This window comes from Oncorhynchus gorbuscha, linkage group LG21 (assembly GCF_021184085.1).
Source record: "Oncorhynchus gorbuscha isolate QuinsamMale2020 ecotype Even-year linkage group LG21, OgorEven_v1.0, whole genome shotgun sequence".
Taxonomy (NCBI): Eukaryota; Metazoa; Chordata; class Actinopteri; order Salmoniformes; family Salmonidae; genus Oncorhynchus; species Oncorhynchus gorbuscha.
In genome coordinates this window covers 47,383,125-47,395,156 of record NC_060193.1, presented here as the reverse complement: position 1 = coordinate 47,395,156, position 12,032 = coordinate 47,383,125, and the positions used below count along the sequence as shown (strand labels likewise).

The window sequence follows — 12,032 nt, the reverse complement described above, 5'->3', positions numbered from 1 at the left end:
GTACTTCAATGCTACTACAGTTACTTTACACCACTGCATCTTTGAATATACAAAAATATCTGTACCATTCAGTGTTTTTTTTGTTGTGGACAGTCCTATTCATGTATGTTAAAATGTGTATATTTATGAATTTAAAACGGATTAAATAGAGAGTTTTGTGTCACTGTCCTACACACAATACCCCATAATGGCAAAGTGGAATTATATTTTTTGAAATTATGACAAATTAATTAAAAAACGAAAAGCTGAAATGTCTTCAGTCAATATGTTAGGGTTTCCCAAACTCAGTCCTCAGGACCCCAAGGGGTGCATGTTTAGTTTTTTCCCCCTAGCACTACACAGATGATTCAAATAATCAACTACATCAAGCTTTGATCATTTGAGTCAGCTGTGTAGTGTTAGGGCAAAAAAACTAAAACGTGCAGTCATTGGGGTCCTGAGGACTGAGTTTGGGAAATGCTGCAATAAGTATTCAACCCCTTTGTTATGGCAAGCCTAAATAAGTTCAGGACTAAACATTTGCTGAACAAGTAACATAATCAATTGTAGTTCAGTTCATGGACTCACTCTGTGTTCAGTAATAGAGTTTAACATGATTTGCGAATGACTACCTTGTCTGTGTACCCCACAAATACAATCATCTGTAAGGTCCCTCAGTCGAGCAGTGCATTTCAAACAGATTTAACCACAAAGACCAAGGAGATGGGTAAAAAAAAAAAAGAATAGCAGACAATGAATATCCCTTTGAGCATGATGAAGTTATTAATTACACTTTGGATGGTGTATCAATACACCAGTCACTACAAAGATACATGTGTCCCTCCTAACTCAGTTGCCGGAGAGAAAGGAAATCGCTCAGAGATTTCACCATGAGGCCAATGGGGACTTTAAAACAGTTACAGAGTTTAATTAATGGCTGTGATAGGAGAAAACTGATGGATCAACAACATTGTAGATACTCCACAAAACTAACCTAATTGACAGAGTGAAAAGAAGGAATCCGGTACAGAATATAAATATTCCAAAACATGCATCCTGTTTGCAACAAGGCACTAAAGTCATACTGCAAAAAATGTGGCAAAGCGATTAGCTTTTTGTCCTGAATACAATGTGTTATGTTTGGTTCAAATCCAATACAACCACTCCATATTTTCAAGCATAGTGTTGGCTGCATCATGCTATGGGTATGCTTGTAATCGTTAAGGACTGGGGAGTTTTTCAGGATAAAACTACACGGAATGCCGCAAAACACAGGCAAAAATCCTACAGGAAAACCTGGTTCAGTCTGTTTTCCACCAGACACTGGGCGGTGAATTCACCTTTCAATAGGACAATAACCTCAGATAATCCATCCACCTGACAGGTGAGGCATATATATATATATATAAAACACTTTTTGGGGGGGGGGGGTAGATCAGCTTCACTCTTGCAGATTGTGGCTTCTATCAATGTAATTGTCTGCATCATTTTCAATCCCCCATATATTTTTGGGTAAATATATATACTGTATATATGTGTGTGTGTTATTCATGGGCTGTACATGTACAGTTGACCTTGTAAGGCCCTACCAGTGGAAACCCCCCTCCTTTCCTAGTCCACCCCCTCAAACATAACAACAACAGTATCATGTGCCTCTTGGATTTCATTAGCAGCAGTCTTCTGATAGGAACCAGCCACTCACTCAGTCTGTGTTTCCTACTTTGTGTTGGTAGCAACGTTCCTTGTACCAGAATACTGGATTACAATAGAGCCGGCAAAGTGAAAGATTCTGATAGAACATACAATTTAGAACGTACGTAGTATCCAATGTAAATCCCCACTACACAACAGTAGTAGTTCTTTAAACCGCCGCCTTTTTGGTGTGAATAGAATTCTGATTGGCACATTATGTTCTCTCTTCTAGGTTTCAGCAGCTAAATTCAATTCACTAAGTTAACTTGAGTCACTTCAATTTAGTTAATTTAAAGTAAATTATGTTTCTGTACTGTAGGGCAAACAGTTAGTCATTGTACATCAGGGAGAGGGGAGAAGGAGTTCAACTATGTTCCATAACTCTTAATATTTTTTTAATCAAACCATCTCCGATCCATATTCCTAGTCAGAATTAGTTTGGATGTATCGAGAAAGAAACTTCCTTCCAATCTTGTTTTTGTTGCCAATTATAATTCCTGAGATAGTTGGCCCAGGATCTCTGAAATGTGATCTGTATATTTGGTCTGTCCATTCCTCATTCAGCAAAGCAAAGCAAACTCTCTTCCCTATGTTCTGACTTCCCAGTTCCCACTAGACTTACCTAACGATACTGCAACTAAGTCCATGCATGTGTGTTCTTACAATGTTATTACAGTATTAGGAACATACAAAAGGAGGAGGTTACTTCAAAGCAACACGAGAACGCACATTCACTTACCCCGTTTTCTGTTTGAGAAGGGCTTTGCTGGCTTTTGGCCATTGATCTGGGGCTGTGAATCGGTGATTTGGAGGAGGGGGGGGGGTACACTCAAGTCAACGGAAGTAAACAACCACCTTTTAATTTGGTGAATTATGTTAACCCACATTAAGTCAGAGAATTGTTTTTGCACAAGGATTTACCTACCTATTTACCCACAACACTCTGGGTTTACCCACTGCTACATCTGGTGTGTATGATCATGGTGTGTAGGCAGGTCTGGGTGGGCTGGGGGCCTGGTGGGTTGTGGAGACGGTGGTGGGTCTGGTGGGTCTGGCGTCTGGCATAGCCAGCATTCCAGCTGCAGGAAAGAGGGGAGTTTGCATTACTCACATACCATAGAGGACCGGGCTATTACACAACACTCCCCACAGAGAACACAGCTAAGGAAACGCTACATCCGGGTTGTAGACCTACCAGAGACAACGGAGCATTTTATTCATAGTATCAGAGATTTTTACCGAGACGTTTGTCACAGGACAGAGGGAACAGACCAGTCCATGCAACAAACTCGAGGACCTCTTAAGAGAAACTAAAATATGATAGTGTGGTCAGGGAACAAACATCAGTAGGAGGAAATAGATTTAACTCAATTTACCTCAGCACGAGGGTCAGCCGTCTCTAAACCATTAAAAATGAATATAAAAATGAATAACAGAAGAATGTGTCATTGTTGTAGCACTGAACTATGCAATTGAACACTGAACAGACATAGCCCGTGTAACAAAGTTTGAAATGCATCACTGGTATATACAAATGTCTGTTATTCTTCAACGTGTCTTTATTACCATCCATATAGACTACAGATTGTGGTGGTCTGTGTGTTTCTCCTTTAGGAGGACTATAGCAGCCAGTCCGGCTCAAATCCATTTAGGACAGAGCTGCTCAAGAGTCTCTTACGGGATCAGATTTCCTCCTCGTTTCCTCTGCAGCCTGTGTTAGGGTTTCACGGTCAGATCAGGTTACAAAGCAGCCTCTACTAATGTGTCCAAGCAAGTGAAAGGTTCAATCTCATCTGGTTAAAGTGTAATCTACGGCTGCCACGATGAAAAATAAGTCTGTTTTTATAGTTAGTAGTTAAATCATGCTTATTTATAGGTAGTTAACAAAAAATGGCTATCCGTCAACAGCTCTTTTGAGGTTGAATGTTACTTTGCTCTCAGGTATAGCAAGAGATATTGAAATATCTACAGGCCATTTAAGTGCACATATTGATCGTTTGCCAACTATTCATCTATCAATCTCATTAATTCACTGACCCATGTATGAAGAAGTAGTGCCATGACATTGATGTTCTACAGTACGTAGGGATTTTTGGCTTTTTAGGCTTCACAGTCTACCGGTTAGGATATGGGACTGCACTGACTCAGTTCTGTGGTTGTGAGCCCTTCAAATGGAATGCTGAGAAATGCTGGGAAAATCCCACACAGACATCCACGTACGCACACACGCACAGGCACCCCCACACATCAACATGCCTGATCGTCTTTCGTGGTTGAGGGTTGAGGTGAAATGGTCTACTTGTCTTTTATCCTGCTCAAGAAAATGTATAGTCTATTGTATAGTCTATTTGCATACACTTCAAACATAAACAGACATACCCCACCAGACATGCCACTATGAGTCTCTTCACTGTACCCAAACCAAAAACAGATTTAATACGTCACTCAGTTATGTATCGAGTCATGTCACGGTGGAATGCTCTGTCACCAGAGGTAACCCAGTTATGTATAGAGTCATGTCACGGTGGAATGCTGTCACCAGAGGCAACTCAGTTATGTATAGAGCCATGTCACGGTGGAATGCTCTGTCACCAGAGGCAACTCAGTTATGTATAGAGTCATGTCACAGTGGAATGCTCTGTCACCAGAGGCAACTCAGTTATGTATAGAGTCATGTCATGGTGGAATGCTCTGTCACCAGAGGTTACTCAGTTATGTATAGAGTCATGTCATGGTGGAATGCTCTGTCACCAGAGGCAACTCAGTTATGTATAGAGTTATGTCACGGTGGAATGCTCTGTCACCAGAGGCAACTCAGTTATGTATAGAGTCATGTCACGGTGGAATGCTCTGTCACCAGAGGCAACTCAGTTATGTATAGAGCCATGTCATGGTGGAATGCTCTGTCACCAGAGGTTACTCAGGCAAAAGCATCACAGCTCCTCACCTCTTTCTAGAGATGAAACATAACAGTACTGAATATTAATATGTATATATGAATAGTGTGTAATTAGTATTTTGTTGTCTCCTGGTGTCTTTCCTATATATACTGAGTATACAAAATATTAAGAACGCTGGTCCGACCAATCTGATTCCACGCTTCAAGATTGCTTTGATCATGTGGACTGGTATATGTTCCACATTGCGTCGGACAATAACATTGATGAATACGCTGACTCGGTGAGCGAGTTTATTAGCAAGTGCATCGGTGATGTTGTACCCACAGCATCTATTAAAACCTTCCCCAACCAGAAACTGTGGATTGATGGCAGCATTCGGGCAAAACTGAAAGCCGAACCACGGCTTTTAATCAGGGCAAGGTGACCGTAAACATGACCGAATACAAACAGTGTAGCTATTCCCTCCGCAAGGCAATCAAATAAGCTAAGCGTCAGTATAGAGACAAAGTGGAGTCGCAATTCAATGGCTCAGACACGAGAGGTATGTGGCAGGGTCTACAAAAGAAAAACCAGCCCCGTCGCGGACCACAATGTCCTGCTCCCAGACAAACTAAACAACTTCTTTGCTCGCTTAGAGGACAATTTTGCTCGCTTTGAGGACAAAACCAAAACCTGTGGCCTCTCCTTCACCGCAGCCAACGTGAGTAAAGCATTTAAACGTGTTAACCCTCGCACGGCTGCCGGCCCAGACGGCATCCCTAGCCGCGTCCTCAGAGCATGCACAGACCAGCTGGATGGTGTGTTTATGGACATATTCAATCAATCCTTATCCCAGTCTGCTGTTCCCACATGCTTCAAAAGGGCCACCATTGTTCCAGTTCCCAAGAAAGCTAATGTAACTGAGCTAAATGACTACCGCCCCGTAGCACTCACCTCCATCATGAAGTGCTTTGAGAGACTTGTCAAGGATCATACCACCTCCACCCTACCTGACACCCTAGACCCACTCCAATTTGCTTACCGCCCCAATAGGTCCACAGATGACGCAATCACAATGCACACTGCCCTAACCCATCTGGACAAGAGGACTACCGATGTAAGAATGCTGTTCATCGAATACAGCTCAGCATTTAACACCATAGTACCCTCCAAACTCGTCATTAAGCTCGAGACCCTGGGTCTTGACCCCGCCCTGTGCAACTGGGTCCTGGACTTCCTGACAGGCCGCCCCCAGGTGGTGAAGGTAGGAAACAACATCTCCACATCAATGATTCTCAACACTGGTCCCCCACAAGGGTGCATTATCAGCCCTCTCCTGTACTCCCTGTTCACCCATGACTGTGTGGCCATGCACGCCTCCAATCAAGTTTGCAGACGACACTACAGTGGTGGGCTTGATTACCAACACCGACGAGATAGCCTACAGGGAGGAGGTCAGGGCCCTCGGAGTGTGGTGTCAGGAAAATAACCTCACACTCAACTTCAACAAAATAAAGGAGATGATGGTGGACTTCAGGAAACAGCAGAGGGAGCATCCCCCTATCTACGTCGACGGGACAGTAGTGGAGAAGGTGGAAAGTTTTAAGTTCCTCTGCGTACACATCACGGACAAACTGAAATGGTCCACCCACACAGACAGCGTGGTGAAGAAGTCGCAACAGCGCCTCTTCAACCTCAGGAGGCTCAAGAAATTTGACTTGTCACCAAAAACACTCAAACTTTTACAGATCCACAATCGAGAGCATCCTGGCGGGCTGTATCACCGCCTGGTATGGCAACTGCTCCACCCACAACCGTAAGGCTCTCCAGAGGGTAGGGAGGTCTGCACAACGCACCGGGGGCAAACTACCTGCTCTCCAGGACACCCACACCACCCGATGTCACAGGAAGGCCAAAAAGATCATCAAGGACAACAACCCCCCGAGCCACTGCCTGTTCACCCCGCTATCATCCAGAAGGCGAGGTCAGTACAGGTGCATCAAAGCAGGGATCGAGAGACAGAAGCTGTTTTTCAATCTCAAGACCATCGGACTGTTAAACAGCCATCATTAACATTGAGTGACTGCTGCCAACATACTGACTCAATCTCTAGCCACTTTAATAATTAAAAATTGGATGTAATAAAACCAGTTACTTTAAACTATGCCACTTTTCTCATGTTTACATACACTACTCATCTCATATGTATATATTGTACTCTATACCATCTACTGCATCTTGCCTATGCCATTCGGCCATCTCTCATCCATATATATTTTGATATACATATTCATTCCTTTACACTTGTGTGGGTATGTGGTTTAGTTAAGTTTAATTTATTAGGATCCCCATTAGCTACTGCACATGCAGCAGCTACACTTCCTGGGGTCCACATAAAACCTACAAATACATGACAAAGTACAGAAATAAGAGTTATACACTGAGTATACAAAATAATTAGGACCGCCTGCTCTTTCCATGACAAACTGACCAGGTGAAAGCTATGATCCCTTATTGATGTCGCTTTTTAAATCCACTTAAAATCACTATATATAAAAGGGGAGAAGAGGGGTTAAAGAAGGATTTTCAAGCCATGAGACGATTGAGACATGGATTGTGTATATATGCTATTCAGAGGGTGAATGGATAAGACAACATGGTAAAGTGCCTTTGAACCGCGTATGGTAGTAGGTGCCAGGCTCACCGTTTTGTGTCAAGAACTACAACACTGGGTTTTTCCTCGCTCAACAGTTTCCCGTGTATACGTGGTCCAGCACCCAAAACACATCCAGCCAACTTAACACAACTGAGAAGCATTGGAGTCAACCATCCCTGTGGAAAGATTGATAAATCAAATCAAATTTTATTTGTCACATACTCATGGTTAGCAGATGTTAATGCGAGTGTAGCGAAATGCTTGTGCTTCTAGTTCTGACCATGCAGTAATATCTAACAAGTAATCTAACAATTTCACAACTACCTTATACACACTGTGGTGCAGAATACTGTGTTGTAAGCCATCCAGTTTCTGTTTCTTTCAATCACTGACAAATTTTTCTGATGTACAGTAAGTTGTATATAGAGGTGGAAAAAGTACCCAGTTGTCATACTTGAGTAAAAGTAAAGATACGTTAATAGAAAATGACTCAAGTAAAAAGTGAGTCACCCAGTAAAATACTACTTGAGTAAAAGTATTTGGTTTTAAATATACTTAAGTATCAAAAGTAAATGTAATTGCTAAAATATACACTGCTCAAAAAAATAAAAGGAACACTAAAATAACACATCCTAGATCTGAATGAATGAAATATTCTTATTAAATACTTTTTTTCTTTACATTGTTGAATGTGCTGACAACAAAATCACACAAAAATGATCAGTGGAAATCAAATTTATCAACCCATGGAGGTCTGGATTTGGAGTCCAACTCAAAATTAAAGTGGAAAACCACACTATAGGCTGATCCAACTTTGATGTAATGTCCTTAAAACAAGTCAAAGTGAGCCTCAGTAGTGTGTGTGGCCTCCACGTGCCTGTATGACCTCCCTACAACGCCTGGGCATGCTCCTGATGAGGTGGCGGATGGTCTCCTGAGGGATCTCCTTCCAGACCTGGACTAAAGCATCCACCAACTCCTGGACAGTCTGTGGTGCAACGTGACGTTGGTGGATGGAGCGAGTCATGATGTCCCAGATGTGCTCAATTGGATTCAGGTCTGGGGAACGGGCGGGACAGTCCATAGCATCAATGCCTTCCTCTTTCAGGAACTGCTGACACACTCCAGCCACATGAGGTCAAGCATTGTCTTGCATTAGGAGGAACCCAGGGCCAACCGCACCAGCATATGGTCTCACAAGGGGTCTGAGGATCTCATCTCGGTACCTAATGGCAGTCAGGCTACCTCTGGCGAGCACATGGAGGGCTGTGCGGCCTCCCAAAGAAATGCCACCCCATACCATGACTGACCTACCGCCAAACCGGTCATGCTGGAGGATGTTGCAGGTAGCAGAACGTTCTCCACGGAGTCTTCAGACTGTCACGTGCTCAGTGTGAACCTGCTTTCATCTGTGAAGAGCACAGGGCGCCAGTGGCGAATTTGCCAATCTTGGTGTTCTCTGGCAAATGCCAAACGTCCTGCACGGTGTTGGGCTGTAAGCACAACCCCCACCTGTGGACGTCGGGCCCTCATACCACCCTCATGGAGTCTGTTTCTGACCGTTTGAGCAGACACATGCACATTTGTGGCCTGATGGAGGTCATTTTGCAGAGCTCTGGCAGTGCTCCAACTTGCACAAAGGCGGAGGTAGCGATCCTGTTGCCCTCCTACACGTCTCCTGATGTACTGGCCTGTCTCCTGGTAGCGCCTCCATGCTCTGGACACACGCTGACAGACACAGCAAACCTTCTTGCCACAGCTCACATCTTGGATGAGCTGCACTACCTGAGCCACGTGTGTGGGTTGTAGACTCCGTCTCATGCTACCACTAGAGTGAAAGCACCGCCAGCGTTCAAAAGTGACCAAAACATCAGCCAGAAAGCATAGGAACTAAGAAGTGGTCTGTGGTCACCACCTGCAGAACCACTCCTTTTTGGGAGGTGTCTTGCTAATTGCCTATAATCTATTCCATTTGCACAACAGCATGTGAAATGTGTCAGTGTTGCTTCCTAAGTGGGACAGTTTGATTTCACAGAAGTGTGATTGACATTGTGTTATTTAAGTGTTCCCTTTATTTTTTTGAGCAGTGTACAATAAGTATCAAAAGTGTGGTCCTTCTGTAGCTCAGTTGGTAGAGCATGGCGCTTGTAACGCCAGGGTAGTGGGTTCGATCCCCGGGACCACCCATACGTAGAATGTATGCACACATGACTGTAAGTCGCTTTGGATAAAAGCGTCTGCTAAATGTCATATATTATATTATTATTAAGTAAAAGTATAAATAATTTCAAATCCCTCATTTCAAGCAAACCAGATGGCACCACATCGTTTTCTTTTTTTTAAAAGATAGCCAGAGGCACACTCCAACACCCAGACATCATTTTACAAACAAAGCATGCATTTCGTGAGTCAAAACTCTAAACTGATAACACTTGTAATGGCCCTCATTTTACATTCAGAACCTTTGAGCATTCATTGTGGTTTCACACATCTTTCACCCCCCCCTCCAGAGTCATCCATGCAACATGCTACATGTTCTGTGAAATACCATCAGTATATTTTGTTTAGTCACCAAGACAGATAATGACCAAATGGTGAGCCTTTCACTACCACTTAATCCAATAGCAAAAAAATACAAGATACAGACTTGAAAACTGTTCTTTTTGAAGTGCTGAATAGAAAGGATCGTTGATGGTAAATATAATTTCCCCTACAGTACTTGAGTATAACTTGATATACACGTTTCGATCCAGTCTTACGTTTTCATTATCCTTATACAATACGTAGGACAAATCAGTTACTGTAAAGCGGTTGGCTACTGAAAACAAAACGTAGCTCGGTGTTGTGCCCCATGTATCAATGCACAAGATCACCTTTTCGACGTGACTCGTCAACTGATACAGTATCGCCTGCCTCTCTGCTTGACAAAAATCATCAGCTAACAGTGTATCAAGGAAATGCAGGTAATGAGTGGAATGTGGTTATATACACACACACACACACACACACACACCACACACACCAGGCATTTCAGCAGTGCATTTGGATACTACACTACAATTCCAAAATGGCAGCACATGAGAACGACTCGTTCCACTTTGTCCAATTGAAGCAGACTGGCTGATGGAGGACAATGTAGTATTGACAGCTACGTCCACACATGATTTGGTTTCACCTTCCAACAAAAACTGATGTCAAATTGATACATTTGATGTAAAAATATAGAAATGTACAGTGTTCAGCAGTTAGCAAACTATATACACAATGAGCTATGACGTTGAAGTGCAGACTGTCAGTTTAATTTGAGGGTATTTCCATCCATATCGGGTGAACGGTTTAGAAATTACACCACTTTTTGTACATAGTCGTCGTCCCCCCCTCCCCCCATTTTAGGGGACCAAAAATATTGGGACAAATTCACTTATATGTTTATTGAAGTAGTCGAAACGTAGTATTGAATTCCATGTTACGTACACCTCTTGGATGAGGGAACGCAATACCCCGCTACATCTCAACTCCTCATGGAATGAAAAAAGTAGGGGATCGTAGGTGCGGGGAAGGATGGAGAAAGAGAAAAATACAGTTTACAGGAAATGTATTATTCCTTAACATGGTAATGTGGAGAAAAGGGGCTGGACGGAACCAAAGAAAGTAAAAATTAAAGAGTCCCCTCTCCTACCTTACCTTAAGCACCAACTGGAGCACTAACCAAAATACAGAGTGGCCCAGGTTTAACCTAGTGTGCATAGACAGATTCAATACTACGGATTAGATACGCCCGCAGGCCTCTTGCCAAAACACTCCCAAAGTGCGTTCCCCCCCCCCCGGGAACAAATGAAACAGAATAATTTACCAATACTTTAAGTGAACAATTTCAATAACCAGAAAACACCAAGTCCTATTGCTATACACATACCTCTGAAGGAGCAGCTGCAAAATAATATCAACAAAACGTTCACTGACCAACATAGGACATAAAAAGAAGCTCCCCTCCCTGAAGAAGGAACATTGTTTTATATCAAGCTGGAGAAGGAGTTGGTAATTGAAGAGACAGCTGTTTCCCCTGACGAGAGGGAGTGGTCGGAGCTCCAATCAGCGATAGGGCGGACCAATCAGCTGCTTTAGGATTTCAGGAAGACATTTCCTGAAATTCACACACATACGAACCAACAACACAAAAACTGGGGAACGTAACACATAATTCCATCATTTTGTGATTAAAGGTGTGATCATTGAAGACATCTTTTACAACTTAATCAAATGAAAAAATGGAAAGAAACCGTGTTTAGCAGGCACTGGTTTGCATCAAGCCTGTCAGACCCCAGCAACTTCATTTTGTATGGGGATATATTCATTCTTGTGGACTTTCTGGATTATTTGTATATTGGTATTGCATTGTATTGCTTTTGTATTACTGCACTGTAGGAGCTAGAAACACATAACACAAGCATTTTGCGGCACCTGCTGTAACATCTGCTCATCTGTTTAAAATGAGCAGATGTGCCTAGAGTTTTGAAACAAACGGCCTTTTTGATGATCTGTGTAGATGTTTTTACTAAGAGTTGTGGAAATGTACCACAAACTTGTGAAAATTGCACCAAAGCGATAAAAAAATGGTATCATTAGAAAATGACAAGAAAATCATATCAAGTAAAGTGCATATTGCATTTTGAAAAGCATAGATTGAATACGTATCAAATAGAAAGAGTCATTTGGTGCAATGAACAAGTGACTGTGAATTTGTTTGTTTTACATAGTCAATTTCAAATGCGCTTAAGACTTTTGAAACATTAGCCATGATTGAACAAAACTGGAAAAGGAAAGCA

General features: G+C 42.5%; 1 protein-coding gene across 3 annotated transcripts in view; it reads right to left on the bottom strand.

The window, feature by feature from the left end:
* Positions 1 to 11,189, bottom strand: part of LOC124008151 (RNA-binding motif, single-stranded-interacting protein 1-like) — a 36,751-nt gene extending 25,562 nt beyond the window's left edge. Inside the window, exons 1-4 of one of the 3 annotated variants that reach the window (XM_046319186.1) lie at positions 11,123 to 11,189; positions 7,255 to 7,382; positions 2,597 to 2,750; positions 2,411 to 2,462 (exon numbers count right to left, since the gene is read on the bottom strand). In XM_046319186.1, the coding sequence (XP_046175142.1) occupies positions 2,411 to 2,452 (42 nt within the window). In that variant the 5' untranslated portion in view covers positions 2,453 to 2,462; positions 2,597 to 2,750; positions 7,255 to 7,382; positions 11,123 to 11,189. The remainder of the gene's footprint in view (positions 1 to 2,410; positions 2,463 to 2,596; positions 2,751 to 7,254; positions 7,383 to 11,122) is intronic. The other 2 variants (XM_046319192.1, XM_046319187.1) reach the window with 2 other exon arrangements.
* Between the last annotated feature and the right edge of the window lie 843 nt (positions 11,190 to 12,032).